This window comes from Balaenoptera physalus (assembly GCF_965194825.1).
Source record: "Balaenoptera physalus genome assembly, chromosome: 3".
Lineage (NCBI taxonomy): Eukaryota > Metazoa > Chordata > Mammalia > Artiodactyla > Balaenopteridae > Balaenoptera > Balaenoptera physalus.
Window position 1 is genome coordinate 163,151,596 of NC_138890.1, and position 16,189 is coordinate 163,167,784.

The following is a 16,189-nucleotide window of genomic DNA, read 5'->3' on the forward strand; positions in this document are numbered from 1 at the left end:
ACATCTTGGTTAAAAATCATACAGAAAAACAGAGTAAATTATAGAAGATTGTAAGTAGTAATAGATTACAATTCTCCCACCTCAAACAAAAAAAAATTCCAATTTTTATGAAACCGTGGCAGCCCATTACACTTTTCTCCAAAGGATATAGTGAATTCCAAATTGTATTCTTTCTGACATCACTGTATCCCAGACACATAAACAGAGCCACAAAATCATGTTTCAGAGATAGTTTGATTTTCTCACAATTATAAAATTTGATGATAGCTCATAGTGCAAATCAGAAAAGCTGTATGATTGAAAGACGTTTGTAAACATCCTTCACTGAAAGTATTTTAGGAACAAGACAGAAGGATTCGTTTATACTTTATTTAATGAATGGACTGTAGATTTTGCCCTGTCTAGTGGCCGTCTGTACTGAATGAAGGGGGACGTTTCCTTAGATAACTACTGTTTTGCAGTTAACAAAGAAGGAGGCTTTTTTGTTTGCCTGTTTAGAGAGTCATCATCTAGGGGTGTTATCATGATGTGTGCTGTACTTGAATGGTTCTCTCAATGGTTCTCTGCTTTTCACTTCTTTCCAGGGCACTTTGGATGTGGGGTTAATTGATTCTGTGTGCGCCTCGGACAGCCCTGATAGGTAAGCTCAGGTGTGACTCTTAACAGAAGTAACTGCTGGATACCTGCGTGCGCCCACAGGCTCTATGCTCTGGGCTGGGGAATGACTCTAGGCTGTGTGTTCCCACCTGGTCAACCCCAGCAATCAAAGACTTCCTTCTTGGTACCCAGTTTGACCTCATCCGAAGTCTTCCTCTCTCTGGGTGTCTTGGGAGTGTGGCAGGTTGGAGGGGTCAGGAGTAGGGGAGATCTTGGAAACCTTATTTAGACAGTCATACAGGGACAGACTTGGGACTCATACAGGATGAAAATGCCTGTATCCCAGCACAGGGGTGGGTGTAGTTCCCCGTTCTAAAATTTAATAATGAACTTGAAAAGGATTTTGATGGCAATTTATATGTGGAGTATTAATAAACTAAACCACAAACATTTATTTTCCTTGACATGCCTACCTGACCTGTGCCCTTAAAATAACATGTGTTTGGTTTTGTTTTTTGAAGGCAGATCATCTTCGGTGACGGTCTCGGGGGTCTTTGTACCCGGTGACCTTCGTCTTTCCCATCTCTATTTTGCTTTGCAGCTTAGGAATTCTGAGTACAAACCAAAATTGACTTCTGCCTTCAATGACATAGCTTTGGAGAGAGAATAGAAATGTATTCAAATTGACACCAAAAATAGCGTCTCCTGGGCCGAGTGAGAATTCCGGGGTGTCCATCGCCCCACCATTGACGAAACCTCTTCTGAACCATAGGTTCTTTGTTTCTACTCATCGCCCTGCACCTTCTCCTACCTGGCTCAGGAACCTTTAACACGTGTGTGTCACGTCAGTAATTAAAGCCCAGATGCTTGTTCTGACAGTCAAGTTCTGATCTGCGTCTCTCTCCTCCTAAACCCCTACATCAGGCAGGCTGGGCACGCGAGAACCTTCCATCCCTACCCAGGCTTTTCTGTCTTCCTCAAGTGCTCGCCTTTCTTCCTTCCCAACTACAGAAAACTCTTGTTTTTTAAGGAGCACCTGTCCGTCCATATTACAATCCTGTTCATCTTCCTTTTCCTTGAACTCTTGCAGTGCTTAACTTCAGCGAACATTTGAAAACTTGCAAGACACTGTTCACAGTCACTAGCTTCGACGATTAGGAATTAATATGAGCAAGAGCCTATGGGAGACTCAGGGCATTGCCAGCTAAAAAGAGATGCAGGAGAAAGAAAATTTCCATTATTAGGTTATCCCTGCCTGGGAAATGCACCCTTGTCAGATTGCATTGAAGGCATGGACCCAGGTGGCTCTTCGTACCAGGCATAATCAAGTGGGTGAGATGTTCCACTTACACCTATTTACTGACCTTCTGTTACTGGTATCTGACATTTCATTACCTACCCGCAGAAATATTACCCAAAGCCATACCCAGAGGCAGGAAGAAATTTACTTTGGAGAGGCATCAAAAAAAATTTTCCCTCGCGGTCACCTCAGTTAGCCTTCCTGGAACTGAATTTCATCTGGAAAGTTCAACATGAAGAAATGTTTTCCCTTCCAGGACCTTCAGAATGTGTTGCTCCGGGTTTAAAGGTTAATGAGGCATAAAATAAATCCTACAGAAATGAGCAAGGTTTGCCTTAACGTAAAATACAAGTAGCACTGCCGTTTTTATCCCTGTGACCCGTAAGCTGGGAAAAAGGCATGTAGTCTTGGGTCCCACGGAGGTGGTGATTTCAGTGGAGCTAAGAGGTTTTGCTTGCTTCTCGCCCCACTGCTCAGACCCAACTCATTTGTGATCATCACGGCCAACCGGGTGCTTCACTGCAACGCGGACACGCCGGAGGAGATGCACCACTGGATAACACTGCTGCAGAGATCCAAGGGGGACACCAGAGTGGAGGGCCAGGAATTCATAGTGAGAGGTGATGCCACTGATGCTTTTTTACCTGGAGTCCTATTTTCATTTACACGGATATCTGCCACGTTTCCATTCTGAACCACTTTTCTGAGTAATTTCGGCTCTTGACATTGTTAAAAATCATCAGCTAAGAAAGGATCGTGGCCGTCTGTAGCAGATCTATAGACATCTGAGCCATTTGTAAGCCGGATGCAAATTGTTACCTGGTATGTCATGCTGCTCATCCTAGTTTTGAGCCGACACTTCATTCTTTCTTTCCAGGGTGGTTGCACAAAGAAGTGAAAAACAGTCCGAAGATGTCTTCGCTGAAACTGAAGAAACGGTGGTTTGTGCTAACCCACAACTCCTTGGATTACTACAAGAGCTCGGAGAAGAATGCTCTGAAGTTGGGCACCTTGGTCCTCAACAGTCTCTGTTCGGTCGTCCCGCCGGACGAGAAGATCTTCAAGGAGACAGGTAAGCGGTGTGGTGTGCTCGGGGCTGGCTGGGCCTGAGACGTGGCCTGTCCAGTCATGGGAGGTGTGGGTTTGCTCAGAGCGAAGGAGTGAGCTTCCTGCCTGGGGTGTTTACGTTCCCCGCCCCCCCAAAAAAATCCCTTTTCCTGATTTATCTTTTGAGGCTGCCCGTGATTAGCTATATGAACACTTGATATGTAAACCATAGTAAAGGGGGTCCTGATTTATTGGGTTGCAGAAAGATTCTCCTAAGGGCAAGGAGATGTAAACAGGCAAAAGTTTTCCTACAGGAAGCCTTATTTTTCTATGCCTGTGTTTTTGTCTTTCTCGCCGTTGTACCGTGAGAGTCATAATGCAGCCTAAAAAAGGTAAACCCTGACTGTCGGTGAACATAACCTAGCATAATAAAAAGCGGTCACGTAAGCTTTTTTTTCCCCTTTCGGTATTACAAAAGGTGTTTCTAGGTTGTTTATTTTGATTTTTTGTTGCTAGTTGTGATTTTGAAATACAGTTCCTCCATTCAAAAAAATACTCATGTATTTTTTTACTGTAGTCACTCCATTCCACTTTCAGCTGGTTTCTGAACACCTGGACTGCTTCCTTGACACAGTGGTTTCTTTTGAAGGGAGAATCTAAAGGAAAGGAAGACAAGGAACAGGAAGGGAAAAAGAAAGTCAGCAATCTGAGGGAAGAGTTTTCACTCTTGTTCCAGAACCTTGAACTGGACTTTACTTTACGCCTGTTCCTTCTTTGAGAGCAGACGTTACTAATTATATATTTATTATAATTCTGGGCTTATCATTTTAATGTTTGTCTTCCCTTCGCAACTGTGAATTCCACGTGTCTTTGGGTACCTAGTGCAGGGCAGGGCACGTGGAGGAAGTCAGCAAGTAGCTATTGAATTAATAAAGGGGCTCAGGTGGAGACGGCCTGGGTGCTGGATTTCTGGGACTCCGGTACGGGGACAGTACCCTGGTCCCCCAGGTTCATGCTGCCATGTGTGTGTGTGTGTGCGCGTGTGTGTGCGTGTGTGTGCGCACACGCATTGCTGTTGCAGGCTACTGGAACGTCACCGTGTACGGACGCAAGCACTGCTATCGGCTCTACACCAAGCTGCTCAACGAGGCCACCAGGTGGTCCAGCGCCATTCAAAACGTGACGGACACCAAGGCCCCGATTGACACCCCGACCCAGCAGCTGATTCAGGATATCAAGGTGAGAGGGAGGGAGCCCAGCTCATAGTGGTTCACAGTAGCTCACAGATTCTCACCACGGGAACATCAAGACATCAACGTTAGTCAAGCTTCATTTTCATTCTATAATCAAAACTAACTCTTGGTTAATTTCGTGTTCGTGTATCCTGGCTTCTAAAAATCTAAATGCTAGACTGCATTTAGAAAATGCAAAAATTGACGTCCAGTTGAAATTTGACACTAAAATTATCCTGTCTCTGGGGAGGTGTTACGTATCGCCACTGAGGCAAACCTGATTGTAGAGCTGTGTAGGCAGAGGGACAATGGTCTGTAATTTGGGGTGTGGGGCTCCCCAGTCACAGGAACGTGGTGTGATCTGTGTTGGGGACAACCTGCATGTCACAGGTTCCACCTGAGCCCAGGTTAGGGACCTTCTAGAAGTAACACAATAATTCTACTTTCACTCTGCAGTTTCTAGATCACACAGGTGGATTCACTAAGAGGCCACATGGGTCTAGAAAGCTTGGACTCCTTATCAGGTGCCTCCAAACTCAGAGAAGAAGCTCCCAGGTCTCTGGACCAACACTGAACTTGTTAAATTGTAATTTCCCGTTTATAAAGATTAGTGGCTGTGAGTGTATAGCGAATGAATGAACAAGCAAACGAATGAACCATTAAATGGCAGCCATGAACAAGGATCACGGCGCTCATTTTCCAGGCATGGAAACGGAGACATGGGATATTCTGGTTGCACTGCTCACTTAGCTGGTCAGCCCCTGATGCAGAAGCAGGTCAAGGGAATTATTTTTATTCTGTTCCTCCAAGTTATCCATGTAGGCAGGTTCCCTATGCAAAGGAAAGAGCCAGAGCTGTGACAGAAAAGATGCCAGAATGATAGTGAGGCGGGTATTTATTTACTGAGCGACATCAAAGGAAATAAGCTAATTAGACCCAGGAGGCAAACTGCGCCTTTGTAAAGGTGGGAGAGGGTCTAATTCGAGTCAGCCTCTTGATTCCAAAATGATATGTTTTCTGGGTGTTTGGAGCCAAATTCCTGCAAGTCAGTTATCCTACAAACTGCAGAACTGTCCATGGAACCCAAGGAGCTTGAAACTAATAATGTCATTTCTAGTCTTAAAAAAAATGAATTTGTTGCAGCTTTCTTGTGAAAAAGGAGAGAAAAAAAGCACATATCAGCTGAACTTTCTCTTCAAAGCTATATCTTATTTACCCATATATTTACTAAGTCATTGGAAATCAGACATTAAAGAGTAAATAGAGTTTTAAATGTGAAACAATGCTTCTTAAGAAATGAGACAAATATATTTACTAATTCATTTGAAGTAAGACATTAAAAGAGTAAATAGAATTTTTGGATATGAAGCAATGCTTTTTAAGAAATGAGACAGGTTGCCCTAATTAAGGCCATACCAATTTTTTTAAGTAATTAAAACATATTTCTTTCTGGTTTTCAATTGGGTATTATTGAAAAAGTTTCATAGCAGAAATGAACTTGCCACGATAGAATGATTCATGGCCTCTCCTCCAACTTTCCTGTTGATTTAAAGTTCTAAAAGTAACTTTGGCTTTTTCAGATCCCAAATTAATGTTTTAGGAACATAAATACATGATGAAATTCTCTGAGAGGAGCTCTTAAATTTCAGGAGTGAGAAAGGAGGCCCAAGGAAGAACAGTCTCGCTGATAACGTATTAACGTGTCGTTTTCAGGGAGAGGATACAAAAGACCAATGAGAGAGCTAGCAAAATGTGTTTTTAAAATGAATTATAGACAAGGATGACATGATTTGGCCAAATGATTTATGGCTAAATAATTAGCAAGAAAAGTTTAAATTTTTTCAGTATATGTAATTTCCAGAGAGAAGATTTTTCAATAACATGGGAAAATACGCAAATCAAAGAAAGAGAATGAGCTGTGTACGAAAAATGTGTGTGTGTGTGTGTGATTTGTCATCAAACGTGGCTTGTGGGTATCTTCGTGCTTGAGATGATTCACAGTGGATTCCCACCTCCATCCCTAGGCTACAGGTGTTTTGTGACTTGTGAAAAACATTCTCGTTCAGGAGGATGCAGATGGCTTTGTCCTTTTACATGTACGTTTCTTACGATAAGCTCATGGGCTTTCCCTAACGGCTCTGTTCTTCTCAAGGAGAACTGCCTGAACGCGGACGTGGTGGAGCAGATCTATAAGCGGAACCCTATCCTGCGCCACACCCACCGGCCCCTGCACTCCCCACTCCTGCCCCTGCCCTACGGAGACATCAACCTCAACCGTGAGTCCCGCATTCCCCCTGGACCCGGGACACTGTGCTGTGGTTTCCCCGTTAACTCTTTAGCTCTATCATATTAGCGTTAGTTGGTTATAGTGATGTCAGTATTGTTGTAATAAAAAAACATGCCAGCACTCCCCAGGAGCGCAAAGTACCCTTAATCTACTGGAGAACCAGATCCTAAACAGTTGTCTTGCATGTCAAATGCGGAACCTGCTTGGCAACAGACCAGCTTCTCAGTAAGCATTATTGCGCAGTAAAATAGTTCAGTTACTTGTCCGCCTCTGTTTGGCTGATTCGAGTGTCCAGAGCACGTGGTGGGCACTGCTCCCTGAAATAGCTCTGGTCCCCGTTCCTGCCTCTTGTCTGCTGCTCAGAGTGTACCTTCTCCGAACCCCTCGGGTGACTCGGGTTTGTTGTGCTTCTCCTAGTGCTCAAAGACAAAGGCTACACGACACTTCAGGATGAAGCCATCAAGATATTCAATTCTCTCCAGCAGCTGGAGTCCATGTCTGACCCTACCCCCATCATCCAGGGCATCCTCCAGACGGGGCACGACCTCCGCCCTCTGCGAGACGAGCTATACTGCCAGCTCATCAAGCAGACCAACAAGGTGCCCCATCCGGGCAGCGTGGACAACCTGTGCAGCTGGCAGATCCTTACCTGCTTGAGCTGCACCTTCCTGCCCAGCCGGGGGATCCTCAAGTACCTCAAGTTCCACCTGAGAAGGTACGAGTGGCCCGGGCGGCGCTGCTCACGTCGGGAGTGCGGTGGACACGGTTCAGATAAGCTGGACCTGGAACAGAAGACACCTTGTGTGGGTCGGGCCCCTAGGTCACCCGAGCTGGCTTACGGGGCACAGACGACCTTCTTCTCTCTAAGCCACACAGGGCTGATCCAGGGACAGGTCCCTTTGGGTGTAGTGTCCTGAAGTATAGGACGTTGATAAATTTAATTACCACTACTCTATATAAACAGGGAAAAAAAGAAAACAGACCTTGGATATTTGTTCCAGATCAAACAGGTAGAGGCTGTCTGATTCAGCTTCTGATTAACTGTGGAAAAAGGATTTTCATGCAATAGTATGAGGCACGTGGCTCTTTCAAATATAATAGCTCTGCAGAGGTCAGCTAGTAGCAGAAGTTGCTCCCGGTCATACTTGGGCTCTTTTTGGATTTTCTCTCTCTCTTTCTTTTCTTTTTTTTTTTTTGGTCTTTAAGCAGCACAGGATGTGCTAGGGAAGCGGCTGGCGTTTGCTCTGCGCTGGGACCCCATTCACCGTGTTGGTCTGCAGCACGTTGAAGCCGCCCAGCTCCCCGTAGCCAGCCATCCTCAAATCTTGCAATTAACAGTTAATGTTTGGCTCCTAGGATACGGGAACAGTTTCCAGAAACCGAGATGGAAAAATACGCCCTCTTCATTTACGAATCTCTCAAAAAAACCAAATGCAGAGAGTTTGTGCCTTCCCGAGATGAAATTGAAGCTCTGATCCATCGGCAGGAGATGACGTCCACAGTGTATTGCCACGGCGGGGGCTCCTGCAAGATCACTATCAGCTCCCACACCACAGCCGGGGAGGTGAGGGAGAGGCCCAGCTGCCCACGTGCTTACTTATGTCAGGAAAACTAGACGCAGTTAGGCTGGCTGTCGTGCACAGTTGTGGCTGGCATAGCGCTCAGTGACCAAGGAAACAGATGTAATCCTGCTAATCCAAGAAGCAGTCAATACCTAGTAGAGATTGCAGACCTGACTCAGATACGTCCACTCTGACAAGGATTTAGCCTCTCACTTCTGCAGTGTTTTTCTGTTGGCCGCACAAATATCTAGCACGTTGGGTCAGGTGAACATGTTTTCATTTTTCCTTCTTTTTTCAATTTAAGCTTAGTACCATAAAACCAATTGGCTAAAAGGAATAGTGCAGTTAAAACCTGGAAAAGCTGGTGTAGCAGAAATATCAGTGGTAATCGCTATGAGTTCGTGAATTTATCAGGCAAACGGGCTTTAGTTTTCATGCGCTTACGGGTTTGCAAGAAACCAGCCAGCATCTGCCCCTAGCTATGGGCAAAATAACCTGTGTTCTCTTTGGCAAGGAAGAGAGAGAACTGATTTCAAGAGAACCAGGGAAAACAGCGCCTTGGAGATTCCATACACGACAGTGTTGGGAGGTTGCTTGGACCCTCACTTTTGCTGGCAGCTCCCTCTGGGTTCTGATGAAGGCATATTCTAGAACCACAGCTTTGGAAGCTGAAGTCCCCGTGTTTTCCAGGTGGTGGAGAAGCTGATCCGAGGCCTGGCCATGGAGGACAGTAGAAACATGTTTGCGCTCTTTGAGTACAACGGACACGTCGATAAAGCCGTCGAAAGCCGCACCATTGTAGCAGATGTATTAGCAAAGTTTGAAAAGTAAGTTCCTTCTCCCTGAAGTGCCAGCATATTAGAGGAAAGACGTTAAGAGCAAGAGGGTTTGAACTTCGATTCCATTTTTGGCTTCAGGGTACATTTGAGTTCATCTCATTTTACGTGTGTTAAAGCATATTTAATTTCTCACCTCTCTCTGCTGCCTGTTTCTCTTGATTCCTAGATAGAGCCACTGTCTCAAATAGGATTCACCCCATCATTGATCCTCTACCCCATTCTTTCTCTCGGTGTCCTGCTGTCACCATTGTCTTGGAATTTTCTGATTCTCAGATTTTCACTTGTCATTAGCTTTGAAGCTGGGCGAGTAGGCAGAAGCCAACTTATAAACTCTTCAAACTGCATTTTGTATCTCTTGGACCTAAAATATTCACATCCCCCAGGTAACACAAAAGATATTCCTTCTTTAGCATGATGCCAGTACCAATGACGAGACTCCAGCAGGGCTGGGCCCTGCCCCTCCCCAGCTGCATAAGGGGCAGGAGCAGCTTTAACTAAGAAATGTGGCAAGGGACCACGAGGTTTAGAACAGCCCCAAACTTCCAAGTCCCGGAGGAAGTGACATCCTCTCCTCAGGGTGGGCCTGGTCTAAGTGCTTTGTTGGAAATAAACCAAAATGGGGGGTAGGGGGGAAGAGGGATATTCCTACTTTATGTAAACATAGCCTCCCAAATGTTCATGTCAATTTTTATAAATATTATTATAGTTTGAGAGTCGGCAAAGGGAATGAAGGAATAGGCTTTGTTTCTTTGCTTTCTATGCGTAGCTAGGACTAACCAGACCGGGACCCTCGGGAAATACTTGTTAGCTCGGTTTACCTGAAGGCTGCCTGTTTATTGTCTTAAAGTAAAACTAGGATGAAAGTGTGTTTTTCACCTCTGGGTAAATAAAATTAGCAGGGAACTCTGATAAGCTTCACTCTGGCTCTATTTTCTTTCCCGCCATCCCCATCTCCACCCTCTCTGCTATCTGAGCACAGATAGGATGTCTGAATCCTTGCCGAGAACACACCATATGCAGTGAACTCCCTGTGGGTCACCCATGGCCCATTTCTCATTTTGCTTTCTGAGTCTCTCTCGACTTCCGTGTGTAGGCTGGCTGCCACATCAGAGGTGGGTGACCAGCCCTGGAAATTCTACTTCAAACTTTACTGCTTCCTGGACACAGACAACGTGCCAGAAGACAGCGTGGAATTTGCATTCATGTTTGAACAGGTACATGGAGCTCTTGGGCTCCTTTGCAGACGAGCAGGGGTGAAACCCGTTCATACCCCTCGTACATTAACCGCTAGTCCTTGGAAATCACGCGTGGCAGTAGAATTCCCAGCGTGGACAGGGTCAGCTGCTCTTTCATTCACTTGTAGAAGGAAACTTCTACATGTATTATATGAACTTCTGGGCCAAGAACTGTTCTAGTTGGGGCAGGGGAGAGGGTACGGGGGGAGCAATAAGAAATAAGATAGATACACGTGTTCAGTGGTATCCATGCGAGGGAGAACCTTAAGGCAGCACGGGAGGGTTAGGGTACAATTTTACGGAAGGTGGCCTTTGATGGAACAAGGGAGCAAGCCAGGCGGGCGTGGTGTCGCACAGCCGTGCCCGGCCCATAGCGCCGCTGACCGTCTCGTTGCAGGCCCACGAAGCCGTCATCCACGGCCACTACCCGGCCCCCGAGGAGAACCTGCAGGTCCTGGCTGCCCTGCGGCTGCAGTACCTGCAGGGTGATTACGCGCCGCACGCCGCGGTGCCGCCCCTGGAGGAGGTCTACTCGCTGCAGAGACTCAAGGCCCGCATCAGCCAGTCCACCAAGAGCTTCGCACCATGTGAGCGGCTGGAGAAGCGGCGCACGAGCTTCCTGGAGGGGACGCTGCGCCGGAGCTTCCGGACGGGGGCCGCGGTGCGGCAGAAGGCGGAGGCGGAGCAGATGCTGGACATGTGGGTCAAGGAGGAGGTCTCGTCCGCGCGGGCCAGCGTCGTCGACAAGTGGAGGAAGTTTCAGGGGCTGAGCCAGGAGCAGGCCATGGCCAAGTACATGGCCCTGATCAAGGAGTGGCCCGGGTACGGCTCGACGCTCTTTGATGTGGAGGTGAGAGCTGCCCGCTGCTTCTCGGACCAGGTGGCACCGGGGTCTGTACGACCACCATGGTCAGGTTCATGGGGAGGGGGGACCTGGTGGAACACTTGGCTCTCTCAGCCTCTCTTTTTAGAGCCCCCAGATTTTACCCTTCACACCCGCCACCCACCCAAAGTTTTCTTCCTCCTTTACAGTAAATGCTCTTGTAATGTTAGAAGTGAGTGGAAAATTAAGGTGTCATCTATTCTTAAATAATTTCTGGTTCTTTCTTATTCAAGCTATAGCCCCAACGAAAAAGTGCTGGTAAAAATCTGCATTAAAGTTTAAAAAGAAATTTTTTTAGAACTGTGTCCATAAAATTAGAAATTTTGGATAGCCTTGGATTTTACATTTTTATCTTTTTCCCATGACTGTTTGAAGGGAAGAATTTCTACTTCACCATTTGAATTTGGCTAAATTCACATCAACCCAGTACTGATTCATATCCTTTTTTTTTTTAAGTAGACCACTTATTGAAAGAAAATCTTACTGATATTTGAGATCAAGGCTTGGCAAACTGCAGCCCGTGGGCCAAATCCTGCCTGCCTCCTTTTTTGTAAAAAAAGTTTTATTGGAACACAGCAGGGCTCATTCCTTTACATATTTTTCTCTGGCTGCTTTTACACTGAAATGGCAGAGTTGAGTACGTGTGACAGAGACCACAAAGCCTAAAAGTATTCACTCTCTGTCCCCTAACAGATAAGTTTGCCAACCCTTGGTCTAGATAAACCAACCCTTAGTCTGTTTTTCTTATGATCATAATCATTCAGCATGTTATCTGATGACTTTTAAATGAGGCTCTATAAAAATCTAGATGTTGATCATATATTCCAAGATCCTTTCGTGACTTTTCATTGGATGCTATCTTTGGGTTGGTTGGTTGGTTGGTTGATTCAATTACATTTGTTTTTAAGTATAAATCAGATGCTTCGTACAAGTACTTCCTCTTCTGTGTCACCAGTGTGTCTCCCTCCTGATTCCCATGGCCCTGGGTTGTCAGCCCCGATAGCCCGGCATTTTCCTCCACTGATCCATGCAGGAAGGTCTGTTGTTAAACCAATGAGGTCAACCACCACACGCACTAAAGGTCCTTGCTGCTCCTTGTCACGAGACGTGTTTTTCAAGAGGAGCCCAAACTGCTCGGCACAGATTGGGAGAATTTCCCTCTGTGATCCTAGATTTTGTATTTGAAGAATAATCATCCAAAACAGGCTGGGGAGGCAGAACTAGAGATAGAAGAGAGTAGCCCTGGCTCGAGCTGCTTGATTCGCCGGGGAATCATTGTCAAGTACCACGGCTACGGCCACCTCCGCGTAGCTAATTCAGATGGCCAGGAGGGTGAAGGTGCTGAGAGGTGGAGAGTCCAAGCAAGATGCTGCATTTACCAAGTAGGATTCCCCAAAGGCGCAGGATTGATCAGCCGGTCAGAAATCCATCAAGGCAGCCAAAGAGCCACCATGTCTCATACCTTGTATTTCAGTTCCCCCAGCATAAGGACACACTGAATGCACTCAGCATTCTTTGGAGAGTGCTGGACTCAGAGCCTCTCTTGTGGTTTCTATGTTCTGTTTCTAACGTTTATGATCTCTTACACTAACTCTTGCCCCGCAGTGCAAGGAAGGCGGCTTTCCCCAGGACCTCTGGCTGGGCGTCAGCGCAGACGCCGTGTCTGTCTACAAGCGCGGGGAGGGGAGACCGCTGGAAGTCTTCCAGTACGAGCACATTCTCTCCTTCGGGGCCCCCCTGGCCAACACGTACAAGATCGTCGTCGATGAGAGGGAGCTGCTCTTTGAAACCAGTGAGGTAAGAGGCAAATCTTTCAACCGTGGCCTTGACAAAATAGGTAAACAACACCCCGTTTCCTGATGCCTTTGACCAAGTAATTTTATTTGGATATTTCGCTTTTAAGATATAGGAAGATACAGCATGGTGTTCCCTCCCCAGCTGCAGGTTCCTCACAGGCCAAAATCTGACAGCCCCACATTTGTTCTGTGTACCTTTGCAACAGAGAAATTTGGTTCCCTTGTACCCTTGTAGGAAAAGAAGAGAAAGGCAAGTGATATAGAGGTCCAAAAAAAAAAATATATATATATAGCTTGGCAATAAAGCCTCGTGAAACTTACTAGACGAGGTGGCAGTGGATCGCCGCTGTGAGACATGGGTCTGGCAGTGTCCACGGAGCAGGAGGGAGCGAACGGCAGAGCGTCCCGGACAGAGCTAATTCTAGCTCACAAAAAAAATCACAAAAAACACCTCTATATATGTATGCCATCCCGCTCCAAAGCGTAAAATGTAGTGATAATAATAACGATAATACAAGAAGCCTGTCGAGGTCTCCACATAGGGAGCTGCTAACAAGCCAAGGTGGGAAATGGGCATGAATCGCACGCTGCCCGTTTGGCTGTTGGCGTACAGTGATGGAGAGGAGGTGCTGTGCAGGAGGGCGGAAAGAGGTGGGGCTTTGACTGGAGGGCCCCAGGCGCCAGACTGCCGGGTTTGCACAACTCCAGTAAACAGCGCGGAACTGCCGTGGGCTCTTTGATTGTGTGTGATGTGTAACAGCAGTGCTTTTGCAAACAGTGTGGGGTGGGATTGGAAGGGAAGAGAGATCAGGGAAATGGGAGCCAGCTAGGATGTCTTCACAGGGACGCAGGCCAGCCATCAGGAGGGACGGGCCAGAAGGGGTGGCAGTGAACGCACCATGAAATAGCTACTGCTGGACTCTCGGAGCTGGCAGGGAGCAGAACGGGCGCACGAGGCTCTGCCAGCTCCTCGGGCCTCAGCTCTGTGTCTCCAGCTGCATCACGAGGTTTTGACCAGCACGATAGGATGCAGTCTTTAAAAGCTGTGATTGTGGGCTCTGTCGTGTACCCGTATTTTCAGTGGGGACAGTGATCCCAGCCCTGATCCTACCCACACACTGTAGTGTCATCGGGTGAGGGGCTTTTCATCGTGCAAAATCGTGGTTACATCAGGCAACCACCAGGTGGCACACGTGATACGTGGAAAGGCCACGAGTCCCCCTTCTACCCAACGAGGAATAGGGAAAAGCAGCTCTAACTCTTGGCTCCCTACACAGCCTGCGCCGTGGCTTCGCACGGCAGGCTGGTGGCTTTTGCTGGGAGGACGGGCCCCCACCTGCCCGCGCTGGGCAGAGGATGTCTGGTTGTCAGCCTGGGTCCCCTGGCCCCTCGGAAACTTGTGACCGTGGGCCGATTCTGCTCCCCCGGCAGGTGGTGGACGTGGCCAAGCTCATGAAAGCCTACATCAGCATGATCGTGAAGAAGCGCTACAGCACCTCGCGCTCCGTGAGCAGCCAGGGCAGCTCCAGGTGAAGGTGGCCGTGAGTCCCTGTGATTGAGCATCTCCACGTGCCGCCCCCTCGGCCCCAGCCGGCTCCTGCACCTGCAGCCCAAGGCGAGGCTGCCCAGGCTTTCCAGAAGCCCCTCGTCGGAGGGCGGTGTCTCGGGGGACCTTCCATCCTATCCACTCCGGTGATCAGCGTCTCAAGCTGTTGACCCAGTTTCCGAAGCTTTACTTCTTTTAGATGACACATGCCTTAAAAAGAGAGGAAACGAAACCCACGCTGCCACCAAAGCAGCCAGAAGTGCCTTAACTTGTGGAACCGACACTAATCCACCTTAACTGTGCTACTGAAGAGAAATGCTTTCCCTCCCTTTTAGGGGAGACGTGCTAAGCTTGAGGGGGGATGGAGGGGGGCGTTGATCCATCTATTCTGCACTAACCTCCCAGCCTGATTTCCCCCGGGAGGGAAGGTGAGGGAGTGGGGAGGGGGGATGGAGGGCAAGAGGACGGTCTATTTTAGTTGGAGTGCTGCTGGCAGCCTTCCTCACGGACAGGTATTAACTTTTTCTCTGTTTCATCTTTTAAGTGCATGCGCCTGCCCGTGCACGCATGTGTCCATAAACCCATCACTTGCATCGTTGTTCCATGAGCAGTGAAAGCAAAGGGAAAGAGGATGTGCAATGGCGTAACGTCTGTATATTTGAATAGTTCAGAGTGAGAGTCATCAGCTGTTACTTTACAAGGTGGTTTATATTAACAACCCGGAATCCTGGAGTTTCCTGTCTTTGCTGTATTCCGAAAGTCACATTTTGACTCCAGTTTTGTTTCACGTGTAGCAAAGTCTGCAATCTGTGTCTGCTGTATTATAAACAGATATGCAGCCTACAGATAACTGTATTTATAAACCACTCTTAAACAGCTGGGGCTCCAAGGCTGTTTTTAGAACTGTATGAAGGCATTTTGGAGTCTTTAGTTTCTATGAGATTTAAGTTAAAAAATGTTTCTTGGAAGGTTAGCTCGTATCACTCTGGGTAGATTGCAACATAACCATGTTGGAATATGGGGGAAAGATGCTACCTTCCTTGAAAGCATAACACATGAGTGGATCTTTAAAGGACCTTGACGTTCAATGCTGAGGTTTTAATAAAATACACACCTATTTTATCCCACGTGTATAATGGTGGGCTGCACAAGACCCCTGTAAATAAATCAGCATTTATGACCAGAAGAAAAATAATCTGGTCTTGGACTTCTATTTTTATACAGAGAAGTTGTAAAGACTTAGGCCAACTAAGTCTACCCACAAAGAAAAAGGAAATTTGCCTTACCCCTATGGACAGCCATGCGGAATCATTGTTTGTTGGCTCAAGAAAGTCTGACGATAAAAGATATTAGTTAACATGCAGTGTAATTTCTTTATGGGGCAGCTCTAAATACCATATGGACTTTGTTTTTGTTGGGTTTTGGTTTTAATGCTTCGGGCTTCAAAGGGTTGAAGCTGTGTGTTTCATGCACTTGATCACCAGGTCTAAAAGCAAACACATATAGACATCTCAGCTGCTTTTTTAGACACAGAGCATGACTCCAAGAAAGCTGAGAAGGTAAAAGACCAGGTTTCATGAAATCAGAAATCTAAGGACTTGAATTGTGGGTGTCGGAGCGCCTCCTGTAGCTGAGCCCCAAGATGCCTGATGGCGAAGTCATGGTCCTACATCCACTGGCAGCCCTGATCACTGTGAGCAGAATACAGGGGGCGCTTGTTTAGCGACCCATTTACCCAAAGAACCAGCCGGGGACGTGGGTCTCACCTGCACAGGCCCCTCGGCCAGACACAGCACGTGAGCAGCACCAAGCCCCTCTGTCCCTCTCTAACCGCTGTGTGTCCGTGTGTCCTTGTGTCCGGGAGC

General features: G+C 47.1%; 1 protein-coding gene across 4 annotated transcripts in view; it reads left to right on the plus strand.

Moving 5' to 3' along the window:
• Positions 1 to 15,681, plus strand: part of MYO10 (myosin X) — a 214,272-nt gene extending 198,591 nt beyond the window's left edge. For all 4 annotated transcript variants that reach the window (XM_082453666.1, XM_082453665.1, XM_082453667.1 and 1 more), the window contains 12 exons: positions 585 to 640; positions 2,375 to 2,517; positions 2,775 to 2,969; positions 4,026 to 4,183; positions 6,329 to 6,452; positions 6,881 to 7,178; positions 7,820 to 8,027; positions 8,716 to 8,852; positions 9,958 to 10,078; positions 10,497 to 10,949; positions 12,588 to 12,779; positions 14,210 to 15,681. In XM_082453666.1, the coding sequence (XP_082309792.1) occupies positions 585 to 640; positions 2,375 to 2,517; positions 2,775 to 2,969; positions 4,026 to 4,183; positions 6,329 to 6,452; positions 6,881 to 7,178; positions 7,820 to 8,027; positions 8,716 to 8,852; positions 9,958 to 10,078; positions 10,497 to 10,949; positions 12,588 to 12,779; positions 14,210 to 14,311 (2,187 nt within the window). In that variant the 3' untranslated portion in view covers positions 14,312 to 15,681. The remainder of the gene's footprint in view (positions 1 to 584; positions 641 to 2,374; positions 2,518 to 2,774; positions 2,970 to 4,025; positions 4,184 to 6,328; positions 6,453 to 6,880; positions 7,179 to 7,819; positions 8,028 to 8,715; positions 8,853 to 9,957; positions 10,079 to 10,496; positions 10,950 to 12,587; positions 12,780 to 14,209) is intronic.
• Positions 15,682 to 16,189: the final 508 nt, after the last annotated feature.